This window comes from Cynocephalus volans, chromosome 3, assembly GCF_027409185.1.
Source record: "Cynocephalus volans isolate mCynVol1 chromosome 3, mCynVol1.pri, whole genome shotgun sequence".
NCBI lineage: Eukaryota > Metazoa > Chordata > Mammalia > Dermoptera > Cynocephalidae > Cynocephalus > Cynocephalus volans.
Window position 1 is genome coordinate 28,733,452 of NC_084462.1, and position 19,587 is coordinate 28,753,038.

At 41.8% G+C, this 19,587-nt stretch overlaps 1 protein-coding gene across 1 annotated transcript in view; it reads left to right on the top strand.

Moving 5' to 3' along the window:
• Positions 1 to 3,179: 3,179 nt before the first annotated feature.
• RCC1L (RCC1 like) overlaps positions 3,180 to 19,587 on the top strand; it is a 35,258-nt gene continuing 18,850 nt past the window's right edge. The window contains exons 1-6 of the mRNA XM_063090193.1: positions 3,180 to 3,553; positions 11,692 to 11,821; positions 14,393 to 14,521; positions 15,319 to 15,385; positions 15,904 to 15,955; positions 17,877 to 17,961. Of these exons, the coding sequence (XP_062946263.1) occupies positions 3,230 to 3,553; positions 11,692 to 11,821; positions 14,393 to 14,521; positions 15,319 to 15,385; positions 15,904 to 15,955; positions 17,877 to 17,961 (787 nt within the window). The 5' untranslated portion in view covers positions 3,180 to 3,229. The remainder of the gene's footprint in view (positions 3,554 to 11,691; positions 11,822 to 14,392; positions 14,522 to 15,318; positions 15,386 to 15,903; positions 15,956 to 17,876; positions 17,962 to 19,587) is intronic.

Sequence of the window (19,587 nt, forward strand, 5' to 3'; positions counted from 1 at the left end):
AAGTACCTTCAGAAGAATGAGACCTTTGCCCCCTTTCCCTTCTCCCTATACTTAAAAGGTGGGAACGATAGGTTCTGAACATAACTGGTGCCATTTTAGGCAAGGCCAAGCACAAAATGGCCCCAACCCCTCCCCCTGTCCCTTTACAAGAAACCTCATGATTTCTGAGCAACAGAAACCCTTTTGCTTCCACAAGGGTGCAATTCTCTACCCTGGTTGCATAGCTTCTGCATTAGCATAATGCCCCTCCTTGATTGTATCAGCCAGCCCTTGGTGCCCTATATAAGCTCTCCTACCCCCACACCTGGTGCTGTCCTCTATTTTGAGGGCAGCCCTGGGCTGCCCTCCACTTTGAGTGCAGCCTGGCAGATTCTTTTCTTTTAATAAAGCTTGATCAGTACCCAGCACCTTGGCTCACTTTCTTTCAGGACAAAAGGTTTTCTCCTGCTATGTCTCTTCAGGAAAAATATTTAAGGGCCCATCTTAATGTTTGCAGGGCAGGCAATGAAGAGCAGATCTACAGCGGAGAGGCTATCAATTGATACTGGACACAACTGGCATTAGAGGATGTGAGAAATGGGCTTCATTTGGGAAGATACTGGGGGTTGAGATTAGGAAAGCAGATTTTTTGAAAACTATTTCCTCTCTTGCACGAACAGGATACGAGAATCCACTAAAGCCTTTACTCTTAGAGCTGGCACATGAGGTTTGATCCCTAAACACTTCTGTCATGCCAAATGCCAACTGCTGTTAAAAAGAAAACAAAAATCCTGCTTCTGGAATGTTCTATCTGCCTTCAGAAAATCTTTTGTGCTGGTAGGTGTGTTTAAAAAGACATAGGGAGAGAGGGCTGGCTGGTGGCTCACTAGGGAGAGTGTGGTGCTGATAAGACCAAGGTCAAGGGTTTGGATCCCTGTACTGACTTTACTGGGCTTACAGAATAGGTTTGATGAATTGTTTTATCCCTGCTTCCTAATGTATATTATATCCATGCTTTTTAACCATTAGCAAAGCAAAGTTTTTTGTGGCTATCACCATCTACCAAACACAACCTAAGAGTTGTGGGGACTAATGGGTTAGCTTAAGTTGCTTGGGTCAGTTTGCAGCACACACATCCATGCAGTCTCTCACTTCTGGGAATTTGTACTTGCTGTATCTCCTTTCTAGACAATTCCAAGATGGATTTAATGGGCAAGAATTTTATTAGGGGAACTGTTTCTGTAAGAGAAAATGGGAATGGAACCTGAGAAAGCAGGAGGTCCATTAGGCCACAATGCAAGTCTGACCCTAAGTAAGGAAGAAAAGGAGAGAAGTTTGGGTAAAAGTGTCCTAGACTGCAGCGTAGTCTAAGGAAGGCTTGGCTAGCCCCTGGGGAGTCCTCCAGCTAAGGGTGACCATCAGAGGAACCATGTCTCCCAGGAACAGGTTTGCCTTAGTGTCCATCCCTGCCTGGCTCAGTCACTGGGAGCAGCCCAAGGGAAGCACGACCTCAGTGCAGAGAATAGATTTCACAGCCCAGCAGACTACGAAATCTATGAATTTCAGAGCCACGGTGAATTATGCTCCCCGAGGTTAGAGGTCTTCAAGGAGCAGTCTCGTGGCTACCACATCTTATCAGTTGGTTTTCTCTGTTCACCCTCTGTAAAACAGTCCCACAGAACTGTAAAACATTAACATTTTACCACAGACTGGTTACAAGGTACGTTCTATTTTTTTTTTTTTTTTTTGGTGGCTGGTTGGGTATCTGAAACTTGGTGTTCTTTTTTAACTTTTTTAATTTTTAATTTTTTAAGATGACTGGTAAGGGGATCTTAACCCTTGACTTGGTGTTGTCAGCACCATGCTCACCCAGTGAGCTAACCAGCCATCCCCATATGGGATCCAAACCCATGGCCTTGGTGTTATCAGCACCACACTCTCCTGAGTGAGCCATGGGCCTGAACCTTGGTGTTATATCACTGTGCTCTAACCAATTAAACTAACTGGCCAGCCTTCAAGGTACATTCTAAGAAAACAAAATAATTTGAATGGTCTTGAGAGTAGATTAAAACTGGATTAGTTCCAGGTATCAAGCAATATAAAGACAGCAAGAGAAAAGGAAGCAAGGGAGGAAAGAGTTTGCCCTCAGCATTTGGGACTAGTATTTAGGAACCCCTGTCATGGATCATAAGGGGCTCCACGAGATTCTACAGGCCATAATATCCAAACCCCTCATTTTATTTAAAAAATTTATTTCATGTATTGATTTTTCTTCACCCCCTCATTTTACTTATTTACTTAAAAGATGACTGGTAAGGGGATCTTAACCCTTGTCTTGGTGTTGTCAGCACCACACTCTCCCAAGTGAGCTAACCGGCCATCCCTATATAGGGATCCGAACCCATGGCCTTGGTGTTATCAGCACCACACTCTCCCAAGTGAGCCACTGGCCGACCCTACACCCCCTCATTTTAGAGGTGAGATCCAAAAAAGGGAGACAACTTCCCAATGCGGCATAGCAAGCTAGTCGCAGAGCCAGGCTAGAACCAGGTCGCCAGACTCCCGGGTCATTTATTCATGAAGGCCTCCTTGTTCCGGCTGCATGCTATACTCTAGGAGTACAGAACTAGTGACGACTCTCTGAACTGAAGCTCCTGCCTCCAAGGATCCTCAGAGGAGGTGCTGGGGCTAGATTTTAGAAGGTGGGTAGGAGTTTGCGGACATCTGGAGCTAGAGAGGACAGTGCGGAGGGCATTCGAGGTCCTGTGCGCAGAAGGGAGGCCGGAAACGGCGCTGGGTCGGAAATTACCAGTAGAGCCGTCTGTCTCGAGTGGAGTGGTGGGCTGAGGGGCACTGGCGAAGGCCGCAGGGAATCGCTGGGGGTGTTTCGTGCCAATACAATAGTAAGAGCTCCAATCTAGCTCCCTGGTTGGAGGGCGGGATGGAGTAGTCTGGGAGCGGTGGCCGCGAGGAGGGCTGCACAGGCCAGGTGAGGAGTGGCATGGAGCAGAACAGGATGCGGGAGCACTACAGATGAGCTTGCGGCGGGCAATCTGAGTCTTACTCCTGCTGCAGGGGAAGCACCTGGGCTGCCCGGCCCCGCCCCACCTCACCTCCCGGAACCGCCGGCTGCCCCTGCCTTCAGCCAATAGCAAACGTGGCCGCGACCGCGGGCTCTTCCGCCGGGGCGTGAGGTTAAGGGTCACACAAGATGGCGGCGCCCAAGAGCCGCTGAGGCGTGAAGCGGGGGATGGCGTTGACGACGCTGGCGTCCGGGGCTCGTCTGGCACGGCGGCTGAGCGGGCCCGGGCTGGTGCGAGGGCACTGGACGGCGGCCAGGCGCTCGCGGAGCAGGCGTGAGGCGGCAGAGGCCGAGGCGGACGCGCCCGTGTTCCAGTACGTGGGTGAGCGCGCGGCCCGGGTCGACCGCATCTTCGTGTGGGGATTCAGCTTCTCGGGGGCTCTGGGCGTGCCCACCTTTGTGCTGCCCGGCTCTGGGCCGCAGCCCCGCGCCGGCTCGCGGTCACGCCGCAGGATCCAGCCCGTGCCCTACCGCCTGGAGCTGGATCAAAAGGTACGGGTCGCGGCTTCCTGCCTCCTTCCCTTTAGCACTCCCAAACTCCGCCGCTCCCCGTTCTCCATGCCCGACGCCTTCGGTCCTCTTCGAGAAGTTGGCTACGCTGGGTGGCCGACTTCTGGGAGGACAAGTCTCGAACTGGCTGCAAGCCCCAGATGGGAAGGTTAAGGGTGGCTGCCAACATATATGGGGTGACTGAAACGTGCGAGGTGTTGTGCCCGCCTTGTGTCATTTGCTCAGCACCCAGTGAGTCAGGAGTCGTCGTCCTCAGTTACAGGGAAGGAAAGTGAGGCTGAGAGAGGTTAAAGCCCGAGGTCCCACCGCAGGTAGGTACATGGGATTCGCACTCGGGCCCGTCTACTCCAGTTCTCATGTTAGGAAAGCAAAATTCAAGAGCTCAGAGAAGGCTGTCCGGTTAGCTCAGTTGGTAAGAACACACGCAGCCTTGTAATACCAAGGTCACTGGTTCAGATTCCCGTACCGCCCCCCCAAACGTTAGAGAAAACGTGGACCGGCTGCCGTGGATAAACAACTCCGAAGGAAAATGTTAACTCGAGCAGTCACAGGAATAAGCGAGAAAGGAGGAGAGATCTAAATACCTAGGTGCACAGGATTCCTGTGGATAAGCTCGGACTTAAAAAGGTCACAGCAAAGGACAGCTGCCTGAGGGCATTTTGTCTCAGGAGCCAACACTTAGAAGAGCAAAAATGGATACTTAGCCAAATGGATACTTAGGATCGGTTCTTGCTTGGAAATGGTTGTGGAAATCTTGGTGGGTCAATGAAAAAGAAGCATACTTGTCCAGTTTGGCTTCTGACTTGTCTGCCTAGAACAGCAAATGATCTTTTAACTAGAAATGGAGATCAAGAGAAACGGAATTTAAGCTCCAGATCAATGAAAAGTTGGGTACTTGGACTTTTTAATATTGAGTTGTAAGAATTCTTTGTGTATTCCGTATGTATGCCTTTCATCACATGGTATGTACAAATCCTTTCTCCCCATTGTGGTTTTTCTTTTCATTTATTTATTTATTTATTATTCATTCATTCATTCATTCAGTGGCTAGCTGGTAGGGGGATCCAAACCTATGACCTTGGTGTTATAAGGCTGTGCTCTAACCAACTGAGGTAACCGGCCAGCCCCTTTATTTTCTTAATAGTGTTTTGAAGAGCAAAAGTTTTAAATTTTGATGAAACTGTAGGGTTGATAGCGATGTCTCCTTTCATGTCCTGATTTTGGTAATTTGTAACTTCACTTTTTTTTTCTCTTGGTCATTCTAACTTAAAAACTTGTCAGTTTTATCAGTCTTTTGAAAGAACCAACATTTTATCTATTTTTCTGTTTCATTGATTTCTGTTTTAATTTTTATTGTTTCCTGTTTTCTTGCTTTGAGTTTAGTTTGCTCTTCTAGTTTCTTAAGATCGAAGGTTAGGCTTTTGAATTGAGATCCTTCTTTTTTAATGTAGGCATTTATAGCTGTAGTTTTCCCTCAGAGTAGCTGCTCATAAATTCTGATATTTTTGTTGTATTTTTGTCTTCATTTACTTTATTATTTATTTATTTATATATTTTTGCAGCTGGCCAGTGTGAGGATCTGAACCCATGACCTTGGGGTTGTAGGCTGCACTCTAACCAGCTGACCTAACTGGCCAGCCCAAATAACCAGTGAACATTTTATTTTTCAGTTTCCCTTGTGATGACTTCTTTGGCCCATGAAGTTTTTAGAAGCGTTTGATTTCCAAATATTTATGAATTTCCGTAATTCTTTTGTTGACTTCTAATGTAATTCTGTTGCGACTGGAAAAAATACTTTAATTTCAGTCTTTTAAATTTACTGAGACTTTGTTTTATGGTCTAGAGTATGGTCTGTTCTGGGGAATGTTCCAGGTGTGCTTGAAAAGTATGTGTATTCTGCTGTGGTTTAGTGGACATAATTGAGGATCTGTTTATTTCTTTTCCCCAAGGCTGACTGGTATGAGGATCTGAACCCTTGACCTTGGTGTTACAAGGCTGCATTTTAATCAACTGAGCTAACAGGCCAACTCTCTTCATCCTTTTTCTTTCTGTTTCTTAGACTGGATAGTCTTAGTTGACTTATTTTCAAGTTCACTCATCTTTTGCCTGCTTAAATCTACTGTTGAGCTTGTTTAGTGATTTTTTTTTTTTTTTTTTTTAAAGATGACCAGTAAGGGGATCTTAGCTCTTGACTTGGTGTTGTTAGCACCATGCTTTCCCAAGTGAGCTAACCGGCCATCCCTGTATAGGGATCCGAACCCATGGCCTTGGTGTTATCAGCATTACACTCTCACAAGTGAGCCATAGGCTGGCCCTAGTGAATTTTTAATTTTAGGGCTGGCTGGTTAGCTCACTTGGTTAGAGCTGATAACACCAAGGTCAAGGATTTGGATCCCCCTACTGGCCAGCTGCCAAAAAAAAAAAAGTTTAGTACTTTTCAACATCAGAATTTCTTTTTGGTTCTTCTAAAATTTTTATCTCTTTATTGACATTCTCTATTTGATGAGACATTGTTCTCATATTTTCCTTTAGTTTTCAGATATGGTTTCTTTTAGATCTTTGAATATATTTAAAATAGTCAATTTTAAAGTCTTTGTCTAGTAAGTTCAATACCTGGGCTGCTTGCAGAACAATTTTTGTTGCTTTTTTTCATCGTGAGTATAGGCTATACTTTATTGTTTCTTTTCATGTTTCTTCTTTACTTTCTTGTTGAAAACTGGACATTTATTTATTTATTTATTTTTAAAAATTGAAATATAGTTGATTATACATATTTATGGGGTACAGAGTTGACCATCAGTATTTGTGCACAGTATGTGATGATCAAATCAATATTATTAACATGGAAAAGTAGACATTTAAAATGACATAATGTAGCAGCTCTGAAAATCAAGCTCTCTTACCTCCCCAGGGCTTGTCATTGTTACTATTCGTTTAGTGACTTTTCTGAACTAATTATGTAAAATCTGACTTCTTTGTCATGTGTGGCCACTGAAATTTGTTTTCTTACCTTAGTGGACGCTAATAATTGGACAGAGATTTCCTTAACTGTCTGGAAACAATAGATCTCCCCATCTTTGCCGAGGGCTTTGTGTGAATGTTGGGGCACAGCTTTGACACTTAGCCAGACAGTTTACAGTTCCATGTCAGCCTTTTCTTTCCACTTGTGCAGAGCCTTTCCAGGTCAGTCAGAAGGGAGAGCTTAGGGGCTTCCCAGGTCTTATCTGAGCATGCACACAACTCTACACAGGTGTGTGGCATTCTAGATTCCTGAGAATATGTCCGTGTCTTTCAAAGAGCCCTGTGGACATCTCATTCCCCACCTTTTCCTTTTGAGCTTCTTGGTTAACCTATGGTTTACCCACCTGTTATCCATCACCTCAAGCAGCTGCAATGTTCCAAAAATAGCCTCTGATTGTTTTCAACAAATGTCCCTAGAGTAAGAGCTGTTTGTATTGGGTGAAATTAGGCTGTGTTAAGTAAAGACAGTCTTGCAAGTGGTGTTTCTAGGGAACCACCAGACAGGTCAAATAATGAGAATTTGCTGGGATTGGAACTTTGAAGTTGCTGCAATCCCATTCTGCCTCTTCCAGTGGTTGCCAGACTGCTGGTTTTCACTGTGATTGTGGGCTCTTGGAGAGGTGGATGGGAGTAAGTCAAGATAAAACACCACAAAGCTCACTGTTCTTACCAAGATTTAGCTGCTTTTTTTGAATAAAAACCCCTGATTGCTGTAAGTCTGGTTAATTTCCAGAGTTCTGAAAAGGTTGATTCTGCCAGTGTTTGCCAGTGTTCTGATTGCTCTATCATTTTTGCTGATGTCACTCAATCTATGTTCTTTTAATGTAATTTATTGATATGGTTGGATTACATCTGCCATTTTGCTGTTTGTTTCAGTATGCCTTTTTTCGTTTTTCTGTTCTTTCTTTACTGCTGCCTTTTGTGTTAACATTGTATTTTTCTAGTGTACCTTTTAAATTCCTTTGTTGGGGGTAAATACAAATATACACAGTAAAGAAGACTTTTTATTTATTTGTTTTTAATTGAAACATAATTATACATATCTGTGGGGTACAGCTTTGAATATAAATACCTCTACAATATGTGATATGTAAATCAGGATAATTAGCATATTCAACCATATACATGGTAATCATTTTTTGTGGCCCTTTACCAATTTCTCTCTAACCCCTCCGCCCCCTTATTTTTATTTTTAGAGAGGGAAAGACTTTATTCAAGGATTGTTACTACAGTGGGGTTTTGTAGTTGGGGAGAGAGATCAGGCTCAACTAACCTATTTTTTTGAGTTTTTTTTAACAGTGGTTGCTCTTGGGATTATAATGTACATCTTAATTTGTCACAGTCTAACATCAAAACTGCTATTAGGTTAATTGTGACCTAATTCTGAAAAGTATAGCAACTTCGTTCTGACAAAGCTCCATTTTCTCCCCTCTCCTTTGTGTGGTTAATGTGATATATTTTACACCTTCATATGTTTTAAGCTCCACAATACAGTTTTGTAATTGTTATACATTTGTCATTTAAAATCATTTAAGAAGAGAAAAGAATATACAGTTGTTTATGTTTACCTGTATAATTACTTTTACTGGTGCTCTTCATTTTTTGATTCTTCTTGTGAGCAGTTACCATATGCTGTCATTTCCTTTCAGACTGAAGGACTTCATTAGTACTTGCTAAGGCAGGTCTGCTAGCAGTGAATTCTCTCAGTGTTTGGGAGTGTCTGTATTTTAACTTTTTAAGGATAGTTTTGCTGGGTATAAAATTCTTGGTTGACAGTTTTGTCTTTCAGGACTTTGTGTTATTCTTCTGGCTTATGGTTTCTGTTGTTTCTGATGAGAAGTTAGCTGTTAATCTTATTGTTGTTCCCTTCTACTTGATGAGTCAGTTTTTTGCAGCTTTCAAGATTTTCTCTTTGTCTTTCTTTTTTTTTTTTTTTTAAAGATGACCGGTAAGGGGATCTCAGCCCTTGGCTTGGTGTTATTAGCACTGCACTCTCCCAAGTGAGCCACGGCTGGCCCTCTCTTTGTCTTTCAACAGTTTAACTGTGATTTGTTGAGCAACTTTGATCTGTAGATTTATGTTTTTCATAAAACTTGGGAAGTTTTTTTCCTATTATTTCTTTAAATATTTTTTTCCTGCCTCTTCCCCCCCCCCCTTCCCCTTCTGGGACTCCCTATTACATAAATGATGATACACTTGTGTAACAGATACCTGAAGCATTGTTTTTTTTTTTTCTTTTTTCTTTTTTCTTTTACTAATTTTTTTTTCCTGTTCTTTAGAATGGGCAATTTTTGTTGATTTTTCTTCAGGTTAACTGGTTCTTCTGCTGTCTCAAATCTGCTGTTTATCTAGTGAGTTTTTTATTTTGGTTATTGTACTTTTCAATTCCAGAATTTCCATTTTAGGTTTTTAATGTAGTTTTTATTACTCTATTCAGATTCCCTATTTGTTAAGTCATCATCATCATTTTTTCCTTTAATTACTTTTTAAAAAGCTTTATTGCAGTTTAATTGATACACAGAAATTTCACATATTTATATATTTTAATGAGTATGGACTTCCTTTAATTTCTTAAAAATGGCTTTAAAAAGTTTTTTGAACTGAAATCTTTGATTTGCTGAAATCTTTGATAAATCCCACAATGGGTCCACTTCATATCATTTTCTTTTGGCTTCTTTTTCCTCTCAGGTCATACTTTCTTGATTCTTTGCATGTAGTGTACTTTTTGTGTAGAAAACTGGACTTTTTGATGATATAACAACTTTGGATTCTGTTATTTTTCTTCCTGAGTTTTCTTAGTAATTTTTATGGACTTAATTTATAGAATTAGACTCCCCTGTTGTATGTGGCTACTGATGTCTTTGCTCAGTTTTTTGTTTTCTCTTTATTTAGTTACTTTTTTAAAAGTCTGGCTTCTTAAGAGTTGCCCCCTATCTGCAGTACCATTGTTGTCAGTTAATGATTTGTGTAGAGGTAGTGCTCAACATCATATGTTGATTCTGTGTGTAGGTTAGGGACTACATTCAAAGTTCTCAAGTCTGTCTCAGCCTCACTTTCCACAGGGTGCTCAGGTCTCCCTTGCTCATTTGTGTATTTTCCCAGTCAGCCATGGATGTATGGAGAGCCTTCTATGGCTCTCTCATTTCTAGGAGCTTCCTGTTACATTTCTGGCTGATCCACCTTTTCTCTTGCCTCAATCAGGATGGCAACCTCAGACTAGCTGAGTTGTAGGTTTTCTTGTTTGTTTCCTATTCAGTTTGCTGCTGGGCATGTGTTTTCATCCTCTTCCCCAAAGTGAGTCTGTCTTTTCTGGCAGCCAAACTGATGGTTTTCACAGTCACCCCATCCTTTTAAAATGTCTGTGCTGAGCTTGGGTAGATGGAGCAGCCCAACCCCAGAAGTCTGCAGACTCCTGCTGTTCTTACCTGAAGTTCTAGCAGTTTTTTATGAGTAAATATTTCTTAGTTTATTTGCCTTTGATTGATTTGTAGAGCCCTGAAATTTTTTTTTTCCAATTTTATCCAGTTTTATTTTTGTTTTTTGGGGCGAGATTTGCTAACCTCTTCACACCACCATAGTTGGAAGTCCCTTCTAGCACATTATAATCACAAACACTTACTTAATGCTGACTCTGTGTCAGGTATTGTTCAAAGCCTTTTCAAATAGTAACAGATTTAATGACAACAGTACGTGCTCACCAAATATTTGTTGAATTTTAAATAAACAGGCATCATCAAACAATCAGAATAATCATAGTTTGCTGGGCATCATTTTTAGACTTACCTCTTTTCTTTGTGGTCAGGGGCTTTTCCACATTCCCATCTAGGTCATTTCTGTAGAGCTGGAGCCATTCCAGATGTGTGGGGGCTCTAGTAGGCCAAAGAACTGAGGGTTTTTGACTAACACAAGGGTGCAGGTATATGTATTCCATATGAATGTTATGAGGGAACATATCACAAGGCAAAAGGAGGGAAATGTCACTTTTGGATGACTTGATTAAACAAGGCATCAAGAAGTCAATTTTTAAAGAAATATTTAGCTAGCATTTCTTTGAGAAATGCTGGAATAAAAAAAGGTTTCTTGTATTTGTTCATGATCAGCAGCAAGCTGGCATTGTCATCAGGATTAGGTTAGATTTACATGTGGTCTCTGACAGAGACTACAGAGGCCTCTGATAAATTGTAAGCAGCTGCAAGATAGTGGGAGATAATTAGGTTTGACAATATAATTTGTCATGCAGTTTGTTTGAGAGTGAATGTTGGGATATCAGGTATAAACCAGGACCATCCCAGGCCAACTGGAAATATGGTTGCTCTGTGTAGTATGGAAGGAGGGTTGATTTTAAAATCAAACCACCTTCAGTTTTCTTCCAGCCCCACCAGATGCCCCAGTTTCTTCATCTGGTCAGTGAAGGTGAAGATTGATGACAGTGTGGGTAAAACACTTGACAAAGACCCTGGCACTGTTAAGGTGTTAAAGTCACAGTGACTGTAATACTAATTCTTCCTCTTCATGGAAGTGGTTTGAGAATGTAACAGTGTAGCATAAGGGTGGGTTAAGAGCATGCACTCTGGAATCAGACAGTTTCCACTTATTAGGCAACTTAAGCTCTAGGAACTCAGTTTTCTCATCTACCTAATACTGCTTCTACTAACAGTAATAGTAAGTATGTTATACAACTCTTACATTAAGCCAGGCACTATTTACTGTAAGGTCTTTAGCTATGTTAACTAATTTAGTCTTCACAACAACCCAGTGAGAGAGATGCTATTATCATCTCCATTTTACAGAAGGAAACAGATACAGAGAGGTAAAGTAATCTATCTCAGATCACATAGCTGGTAAAGGTGGAGCCAAAATTCAAACTAAGGCAGTCTGTCAACTACTATGCTAGACTGTGTAGTGGTGGATGGGGATGATACTGTCTAGTTCATAGAATGTTTGTAAAGATTAATACATCTCAAACACATTGCAACCAACATTTATTGAGTATTTACTATGATAATAGTGTGTGTTCTTAGATTTGGTAACCTGTCATTTATTGCTGAAGAAACTGGACATCCCCAGTCAGTCAATGCTTTATGGGAACTCTTTTTCAGATTTCATCTGCTGCCTGTGGCTATGGATTCACATTGCTGTCCTCTAAAACCAAAGATGTTACAAAAGTTTGGGGTATGGGACTCAACAAAGATTCTCAGCTTGGATTTCACAGGAGCCGGAAAGATAAAAGTGAGCATCCTCACCTTGGCTTCTCTGTGCTGTGATCAGTCTGAGAAAGCTCAAGGACGTGATTACATAAACCACACCGTAACAGTAAAATAGATGGAGTCTTAAAGGGATGTTGTTTGAAAACATCTGGACTCGATTATTTATCAGCCTCTTTGGTAACACATTGAGCCATCAGGCTAAAGGGCAAGCACCTGGCATTTGGTGATAAGTAAAGATGTTCCTTTTTGGCCCAAAGAGATGGCCTTTCTTTCCTTGCTTGGGGACAGCTTGAAATACTCTACAGTGCCTAGAATATGATCTGGGAAAAAAATTCAATGAAATCCTTAAGATGAAGGCTTTATTCCAGATGTTTGAAACTTGAATTGTAAAAATGTTAGAAATAATTTATAATGGCACTTAAAAAACTAGATATTAGCCAAATAGCATAAAAGCAGTAAGAGACATTTCTTAAAATAAAGGAGAAATTATCCAGAAGTACATACTGGACAAATGTTTCTTTTAATTTTTTTCTTGTTCTCTTGTTCATATGTAAATACATTTTTACATAATTTTCATCATAGATTATATTTTGTTTTCTGCCTTTTTATAAGTCAGTATTGAAGTCTCTTATAGCAGTAAGGTGCCACATTACATTTTTATACTTTTTATTAGGAACAATTTCAGACATACACAGAAGTGGACAGAATAGTGTAATACATCTCATGTACTGTTATCAGATTCAGTAGTATCAACTCATGTCAGTCTTGTTTTATTTATTTCTCCCAGCCTCCCCCTCAGAAAATTTGAAGTAAACCCCAACATTATTTATTTCATTTATTAAATATTTCAGTACTTATCTAAAAAGAGGACTCTTCAAAAAAAAGCAAGCATAATATCATTATCATTCCTAAAAATAATTAACTGTAATCTTTTAATATCATCAAATATCCAGTGTTCAAATTGCCAGTTGTCTCAAAACATCATTAGATTTGTATTTTATTTTTAAAAATTTGTTTAAATCAAGATCCAGATAAGATGCAGATATTGCAGTTGGTTGATAAAACTTTTAAAAAGTCTTTTAAGTCTGTTTTAATCTTTTTTTTCTTTGAAATTTGTTTGTTGAAGAAATCATGTTGCTTATCCTGTGGATTTTCCAGTCTGGAGTTAGCTGAATGTATCCCTGTGGTGCCATTTAACATGATACTCTGGCCTCTGTGTTTCCTGTCAATTGGTAGTTGGATCTAGAGCCAGATTCCATTTTATTTATTTGCTGGCTGGTACAGGGTTTGAACCCTGGACCTTGGTGTTACCAGCACCATGCTCTACCCAACTGAGCTAACCTTAGGCCAGCCCAGATTCCCTTTAAATGTTATGTATTTACTGCTTCCCAGGTCCTTCAGGGTTTATGAAGATAGTAATGGGGAACGTGAGTCCCTTTTCAGTATGTTATTTTATCTTATGCATTTATTTATTTTGGCAGCTGGCTGGTAGAGGGATCAAACCCTGGATCTTGGTGTTACCAGCACCACGCTGATATTTCGGTATTTTAAAGTGCTGTATGTTTTTAGCTAATAAGGCTATATAAGCTAACAACACTGTCTAGTATCTTTGATTTTTGCCAGGAATCATGGCATCTCATTGTGATAAACCAGTTATTCTATACTGATCAAAAGTGTTGTGTGAAAATTATGTCAGTCACTGATGAATACAAATGGGCAAATGTATTATTATAACAGTAATAATGCCATTAATTTGGTAGACAGAATCTTTTTAAACATAGGTTCATAGGAGAAAATAGAGAGATCATTGGGGTGGAGCAGGATTAGAACCAGTGCATTTGTAGATCTTCTCCTGAACTCCAGCCTACATTATAAATGTCCAAAAGCTCATCCTTTAAGCCCACAAGAGGAGTTCCCTGCAGAGGCTAATATGGCTTCTCCAGTAGGATTGTAGAGAACAGTAAAGTTCTTCTTTAGAGTGACTTCTAAAAAACTTTCTCCCTCATTTAAAATTTAAAATTTTATTTGATTTTTGAGTAGATAACATATTTGCATTGTTCAGAATCCTGAATGCATGGTAGAATATACGATGAAAAGTCTGCTTTCCACCTCTGTCCTCCCAGCCACATGGTTTCTCCCTGATGACAGCCTGTGTTAACAGTTTCCAGTCTGTCCTTCTAGAGAGATTTAATGCACACAAGCAAATGCATATTCTTTTTGCCTCCTTTTCATATGAGTGGTATCGCATGCCGTTCTTTGCCTCACTAAGAAACTATTGCAAGAAGGTGCTTTTACTTTCCTTAAAAACTCAAATGGTAGTAAATGAAATATAAAGAGATTTCTTTAGTAAGACTGAGCATGCTTTTCAGTAACCCACTTTGTGTAATGGAGGCAGTGTAGTACAGTGGGCTGGGAGTTGGGTTTCTAGTCCTAGCTCTGCTGCTGACGTACGTGCCTTGAGTAAGTCATTCCTGTTCTGACTGTCTTTCTTCCTATGTAGAAGTAGGAGGGCTGGACAATATGATTTCTAGTGTTAGAAATGCTACAACTGTGAATCAGTGTAACGTGCTATGGCCCTGGTGGTTTTGTTCAGCTAGAGGCTACGAGTATGTTTTGGAGCCCTCTCCTGTCCCACTGCCTCTGGACAAACCTCAGGAGACAAAGGTGCTGCAGGTCTCCTGTGGCAGAGCACACTCTCTCGTCCTGACAGACAGCGAAGGAGGTGAGTTGACCTGTTGAAGGCTGATTGAGGAGTGGGGGGACCACTTTATTGTGTTATGGAGCCTTGCCCTTGGGCCTGAGTGGCTTGTTTAAGCCACATGGCATTTCCTGAGCAAACCGGTAGGATTGCTCAGGAGAGCTGTGTTGGAAAGACCTTGCTAATTCTTATGTCCCCTGCTCTCTGTGGTTCTTGGAAAATCCCAGGTATTTATAAATGTGACAGTGCATACAGGGGAGCCTTATCAAGGCTTTGTGCTCCCTTTGTCGTGAAGTCGCCAAGCTGGGCTGTGTGCATAGATGGCTTTTTGTATTGGTACTAATAGAAGCCTGTTCGCTATCAATTTTTCCAAGTGGTGGGGGGCAATTAGAGTTCAGGCCCGGGGTAACACGGCCCCTCTTCAAAAGAGGGTTGTTTCCAGGGAAAGGCTAACATGACTCCATTTTTCAAATTTCATTTTCTGGCAAAGTGTGCTCTCTGGGAAAGGGTGAAGGTGTTATTTAGGAGTTCTTTTAAGAGGGGATTTGGCATGCAGGGCAACTTAGGCACAGGGAAAGGAATGCTAGCTTATAAGTTGGAATTCCCAAGAGGCAGAACAAGGGCTGAAGGGGAAGGCAGGTCTAGACCTGGACATACACGTCGATGGGCTCACAGAGGCTAGAAATGTTGAAGAAGGAAACCGAGTGGCAGTTAGGGTGAGCGGTTGGACAAGAACCACTTTTGAGACCTCTTTTTGGTCCTGACATTCTAGGATTCCATGAACATGCAGAACTGATTTAATTTGTGGCATTATTCTTTAGTTTTCAGCATGGGAAACAACTCTTATGGGCAGTGTGGAAGAAAGGTGGTGGAAAATGAAATTTACAGGTGAGTTTTCAGAAGGACAGCCCCTTCTGCATACCAGATGTGCTTGAGAGGGAGCTGTGAGAAGTTGGTGGAAAGTTGTGGAGTGTTCTCTTTCAGGTTGAGCTCGTAAGTTAGCTTGGTGGGAGGGGAGGGTGGGTGAGCATTAGTTGTGATGCGTAGAACTTCTTTGAATTAACTTTTTTAAATTAATTTTTCATTTCACCAAATTGATTAACTTAAAAAATTTCCCTTCATTTCAATCCTATTCATTTTCCTGTTTTAAAAAATTTCCTTGTAGCTCCTCATGTTATGCTGGTAGGCCTGAACACCAGTCTCAGCTCTGCATATTAAAGTCACCTAGGATTTTGTTTTGCTTTGTTTTTCTTTCACTCCCAGGCCTAACTCTGCCTTATATTTGACCTAGAGAGTTGCCCTAACCGTTACTGTGTGCACATGGGGGTGATGGGGAGGGGCCGGGACTGCACAGTGCTTATCATAACCATATCTTGTATTTCTTCCCAATTTGCTCCTGGCTGTAGCGAAAGTCACAAAATCCATAGAATGCAGGACTTCGATGGACAGGTGGTCCAGGTGAGAGACATGGGCTGAGAGCTGCTTGTCCTGTCCTCAGGGGTGCTTTTGAAAGGTTGAAAGTTGGGTGGGTTGATGGCAAATTTGTTAGGGGGATTTTCTGAATTAATAAATTATTTTAATAAAAATTATTGCCTGTCTACTATAGCAAGGATTTATGCTAGATCCTAGGGATATAAAATTTAATAAGATTTAGGGAGATAACTCTTAGTGGGAGAACAGGTTAAACTAGCTGTATCACAGTGTCGTTAGTGCCATGGTCTTCCAGGCTGGCTGTGTCTTGCTCACAGTTTTATTTTCATCCTTGGAGCAGTGCCTGGCACATGGCAGGTACGTAAAGTAAATATTTAAATACATACATGAATTTGTACAGAAGTGCTATGAGAGCACTAGAAGGGGAATTGTTAAGTCTACCAGGGATGGGATGGAAGGGAGAGAGTGCATCCTAGAGGAGGTGGCAAAGGAGCTTACTGGATAGGCCAGAGATGGATGATAGGAAAGGTTTTATGACAGAGGGGAGGGGTAGTCTGAAGGCTATAAGACTGCACGTTGTGTCTGGAGTGTGGTATGCTTATGGGGAGTGGTGTGAAGTAGTCTGGAAGACAGGCTGAGAGTGAAACACATCTTGCTAAGGAGTTTGGACTTCATCTTTTGACACTTGGGGGCTGTCAAAGGTTTGAAGCAGGGCAAGTGACAACCAAATCATGATCCATTTAGGAAGAAAACTTTGGCTGTGGAGTGGAATTGGGCATGGAGGTGATGAAGGCCAGTTGGGAAGGTGTGGGGAGAGAGACAGGTGGGAGAGACCTGTTAGCAGAATTGCCAGATACATGGGGCCGAGCCGTGGCGCACTTGGTAGAGTGCTGCGCTGGGAGCGCGGCGACGCTCCCGCCGCGGGTTCGGATCCTATATAGGACTGACCGGTCACGAAAAAACGCCAAAAAAAAAAAAAAAAAAAAAAAAAAAAAAAAAAAAAAAAAAAAAAAAGAATTGCCAGATACAGGGCTTGATGAGATGGATAGGGAGTGAGCTGGAGGAGTAGAGTGTGGCCCAGTAGGCAGATGAGTGGGCGCTGAGGTTCCTGACCACAAGGAGAGGACCAGAGGAGGGGCAGGCTTGGGGTGGGTAGGAGGGGAAAGTGAGGGAGAGGTAGAGAGTGAATTTGGTGTTAAGGTTGCAGTAGAGCATAGTGTTTATTGCACAGGCTTCAAAGTCACATGGATGTGAGTTCAAGTCCCTGCTCCTCTGCTTATTGATGGAGTGACTTTTGGCAGGTTTGCTTGTCTGAGATTCAGTTTCTTACTAGGTGGCTTTGGCTGTTGACTTAACACAGAGCCTGGCATTATAAGTGTTCAATAAATGGTGCTTTTCTTTAGGCAGTTAGAAAAATCAGTCCTGGAACTCAGTAGAGTGCTTGAGACTGGAGATAATAGTGTGGAGGTGGCAGTTAAGCCTTGGGAGTCTATGCAGTCTCCCAGGGAAGTGTGGAAAGTAGGAGAGAAGAGGGCAGAAGACAGTGCTTGGAGAGATTCCAGCATGAGAGGGAATGAAGGTAGAGGCTGAGCTTGTGACCAAGACCGGAAGCTATTAGAGAACGGAAGACAGGGACAGGGAGGAGAAGAGTTAAGGAGGATGGGGCAGCACCTCTGAGATGGAGTGGGATGGATGGAAGAGCTCTTGCATTTGCTCCTAAAGGCCACTTTACTTTAGCAAGAGCAGTTTCAGAGGCATGGGAATCAAAAGCTAGGCTGCGGTGGATGGGGGAAGAACAAGCTATGGGGGCAGCGTGGGGCAGCCTGCCTGGGCACGTCCCTCCTGTGCTCAGGAGTGGTTGCGAGTGCTGCTGGATCTTTGGCTCTGTTGACTAGGACACTGTGTTCTGAGTATTTCTTCTCATCAGCTTCACCTCTCTGTCTGCCAGGTTGCCTGTGGTCAGGATCATAGTCTGTTCCTAACGGATAAAGGAGAAGTCTATTCTTGTGGATGGGGCGCTGATGGGCAAACAGGTAGTGTACTTGTCACCCTTCTGGGGCAGTGCGAGCTCTTCGCCCCTGTAGTGTGGAGCTGTGAGTTGGAGGGCCTTTATGGTCTGGAGCCCACCTTCCTTAATTTGGCTCTTACCCCTTGTCACTTCCCATTCCCCTCACCCCTGGCTCCCATAGGCATGACCTGAGGAAGCACTGGAGGTCACATTAGCCACTCCTCAGCAGAGGGGCTCTGAGCCTTTCAGCAGAGAAAGGAAACTGGGTGACCTCCTTAAAGAAGAAACAAATGCCACCCAAAAGGCAGTCGATTTGAACTGATTTGGGAAGAGTGTGATTAAGGGAGGAAGGAATGAGGCACAGGCTTTATCCACCTCGTATATTCCATCTTCTTGTTTTCTCATGTTTGTCTGAATGGGAGGCCTTTAAGTTTAGGATATAAATCATGTATAACTCCTCTCTGATCCTAGCACCACATTGCATCATCTTTGTGTATTGCCTTGTTCATTTGTATACATCTTTTATATTGCAATATAGCATAGGTGTTTTATATATTGTTTTGAAATTATTTAAATTCACATAAAACATTTTTCTGTGTTGGTATGCTTTTCAGAATTACAGATTTTAATATTTGAATAACACGGCATAACATTAATACACAATAAGGCATTTAATCATTTTCCTGTTGTCAGGAGGCATTCTTTTGGAGGATGGAAGGAGGCATTGGAGATATTATTACATTTATTGTGTACACACATGTGGCTTCTTTTCATTTGGATTGTTTCTCTAGGATGAATTCCTAGGAGTGGATCAAAGGCTTAGAATATTTTTATCGTTTTCAGATTACGTTGTCATATTGCTTTCTAAGTTTACCAGTTTATACTGCCGTCAGCAATGTATAGAAGTACCACTGTAATCATAACCTTTAGCAATGAGTATTATCCACTTCAGTGTGCTAATTTAATAACTATGCCAGTTTTTAATATTTGTGTTTCTCTGATAACTGTAAAGTTGAAGCTTCTCTTTATGTTTAAGGTCTTGGTGTGGGTAATTATTTAAAAATCAGCTATTTATAAAAATAATAAAATTGTTGATAACATTCTGACAGCATAGGAAGGAATAAGGTGAAAAGAAAAAGTCTCACTCGCTGGAGATACCTGTGGTCAACAGTTTCTTAGTTGTTGTTCCAGAAACTTGCTGTTCACAGGCTGCATGTCCTCTGGCACCACTCCTGCTTGCTGGGTTCTGAGTCCAGCCATAGGGGCCTCTCCTTCGTCAGTTGCTGGAGCATGCCCACTGCTCTGCTGCCACAGGCCCTTTGCACGTGGCTGTTCACTTAGCCTGGATGCTCTTTGCTCTCTTTTTCATCCTGTAGGCTCAGCTTCTCTGACCATTTGAAATCAGTTGTTCTCCATCTCCCTGGCAATTTTTATCCTGGCATCCTATTCTTTTCTCTTATAGTCCTTCAACATTTTGAATTACTTATTTTAAATTTGTTATTATACATGTATTATAGTATATACAAAAGCCAATATGTAGACAGATTCAGTGCAACCCCTATCAAAATTCCAACTGCTTTATTTGGAGAAATGAACAAACTGATCCTAAAATTCATGTGGAATTACAAGGGACCCTGAATAGCTAAAAAAT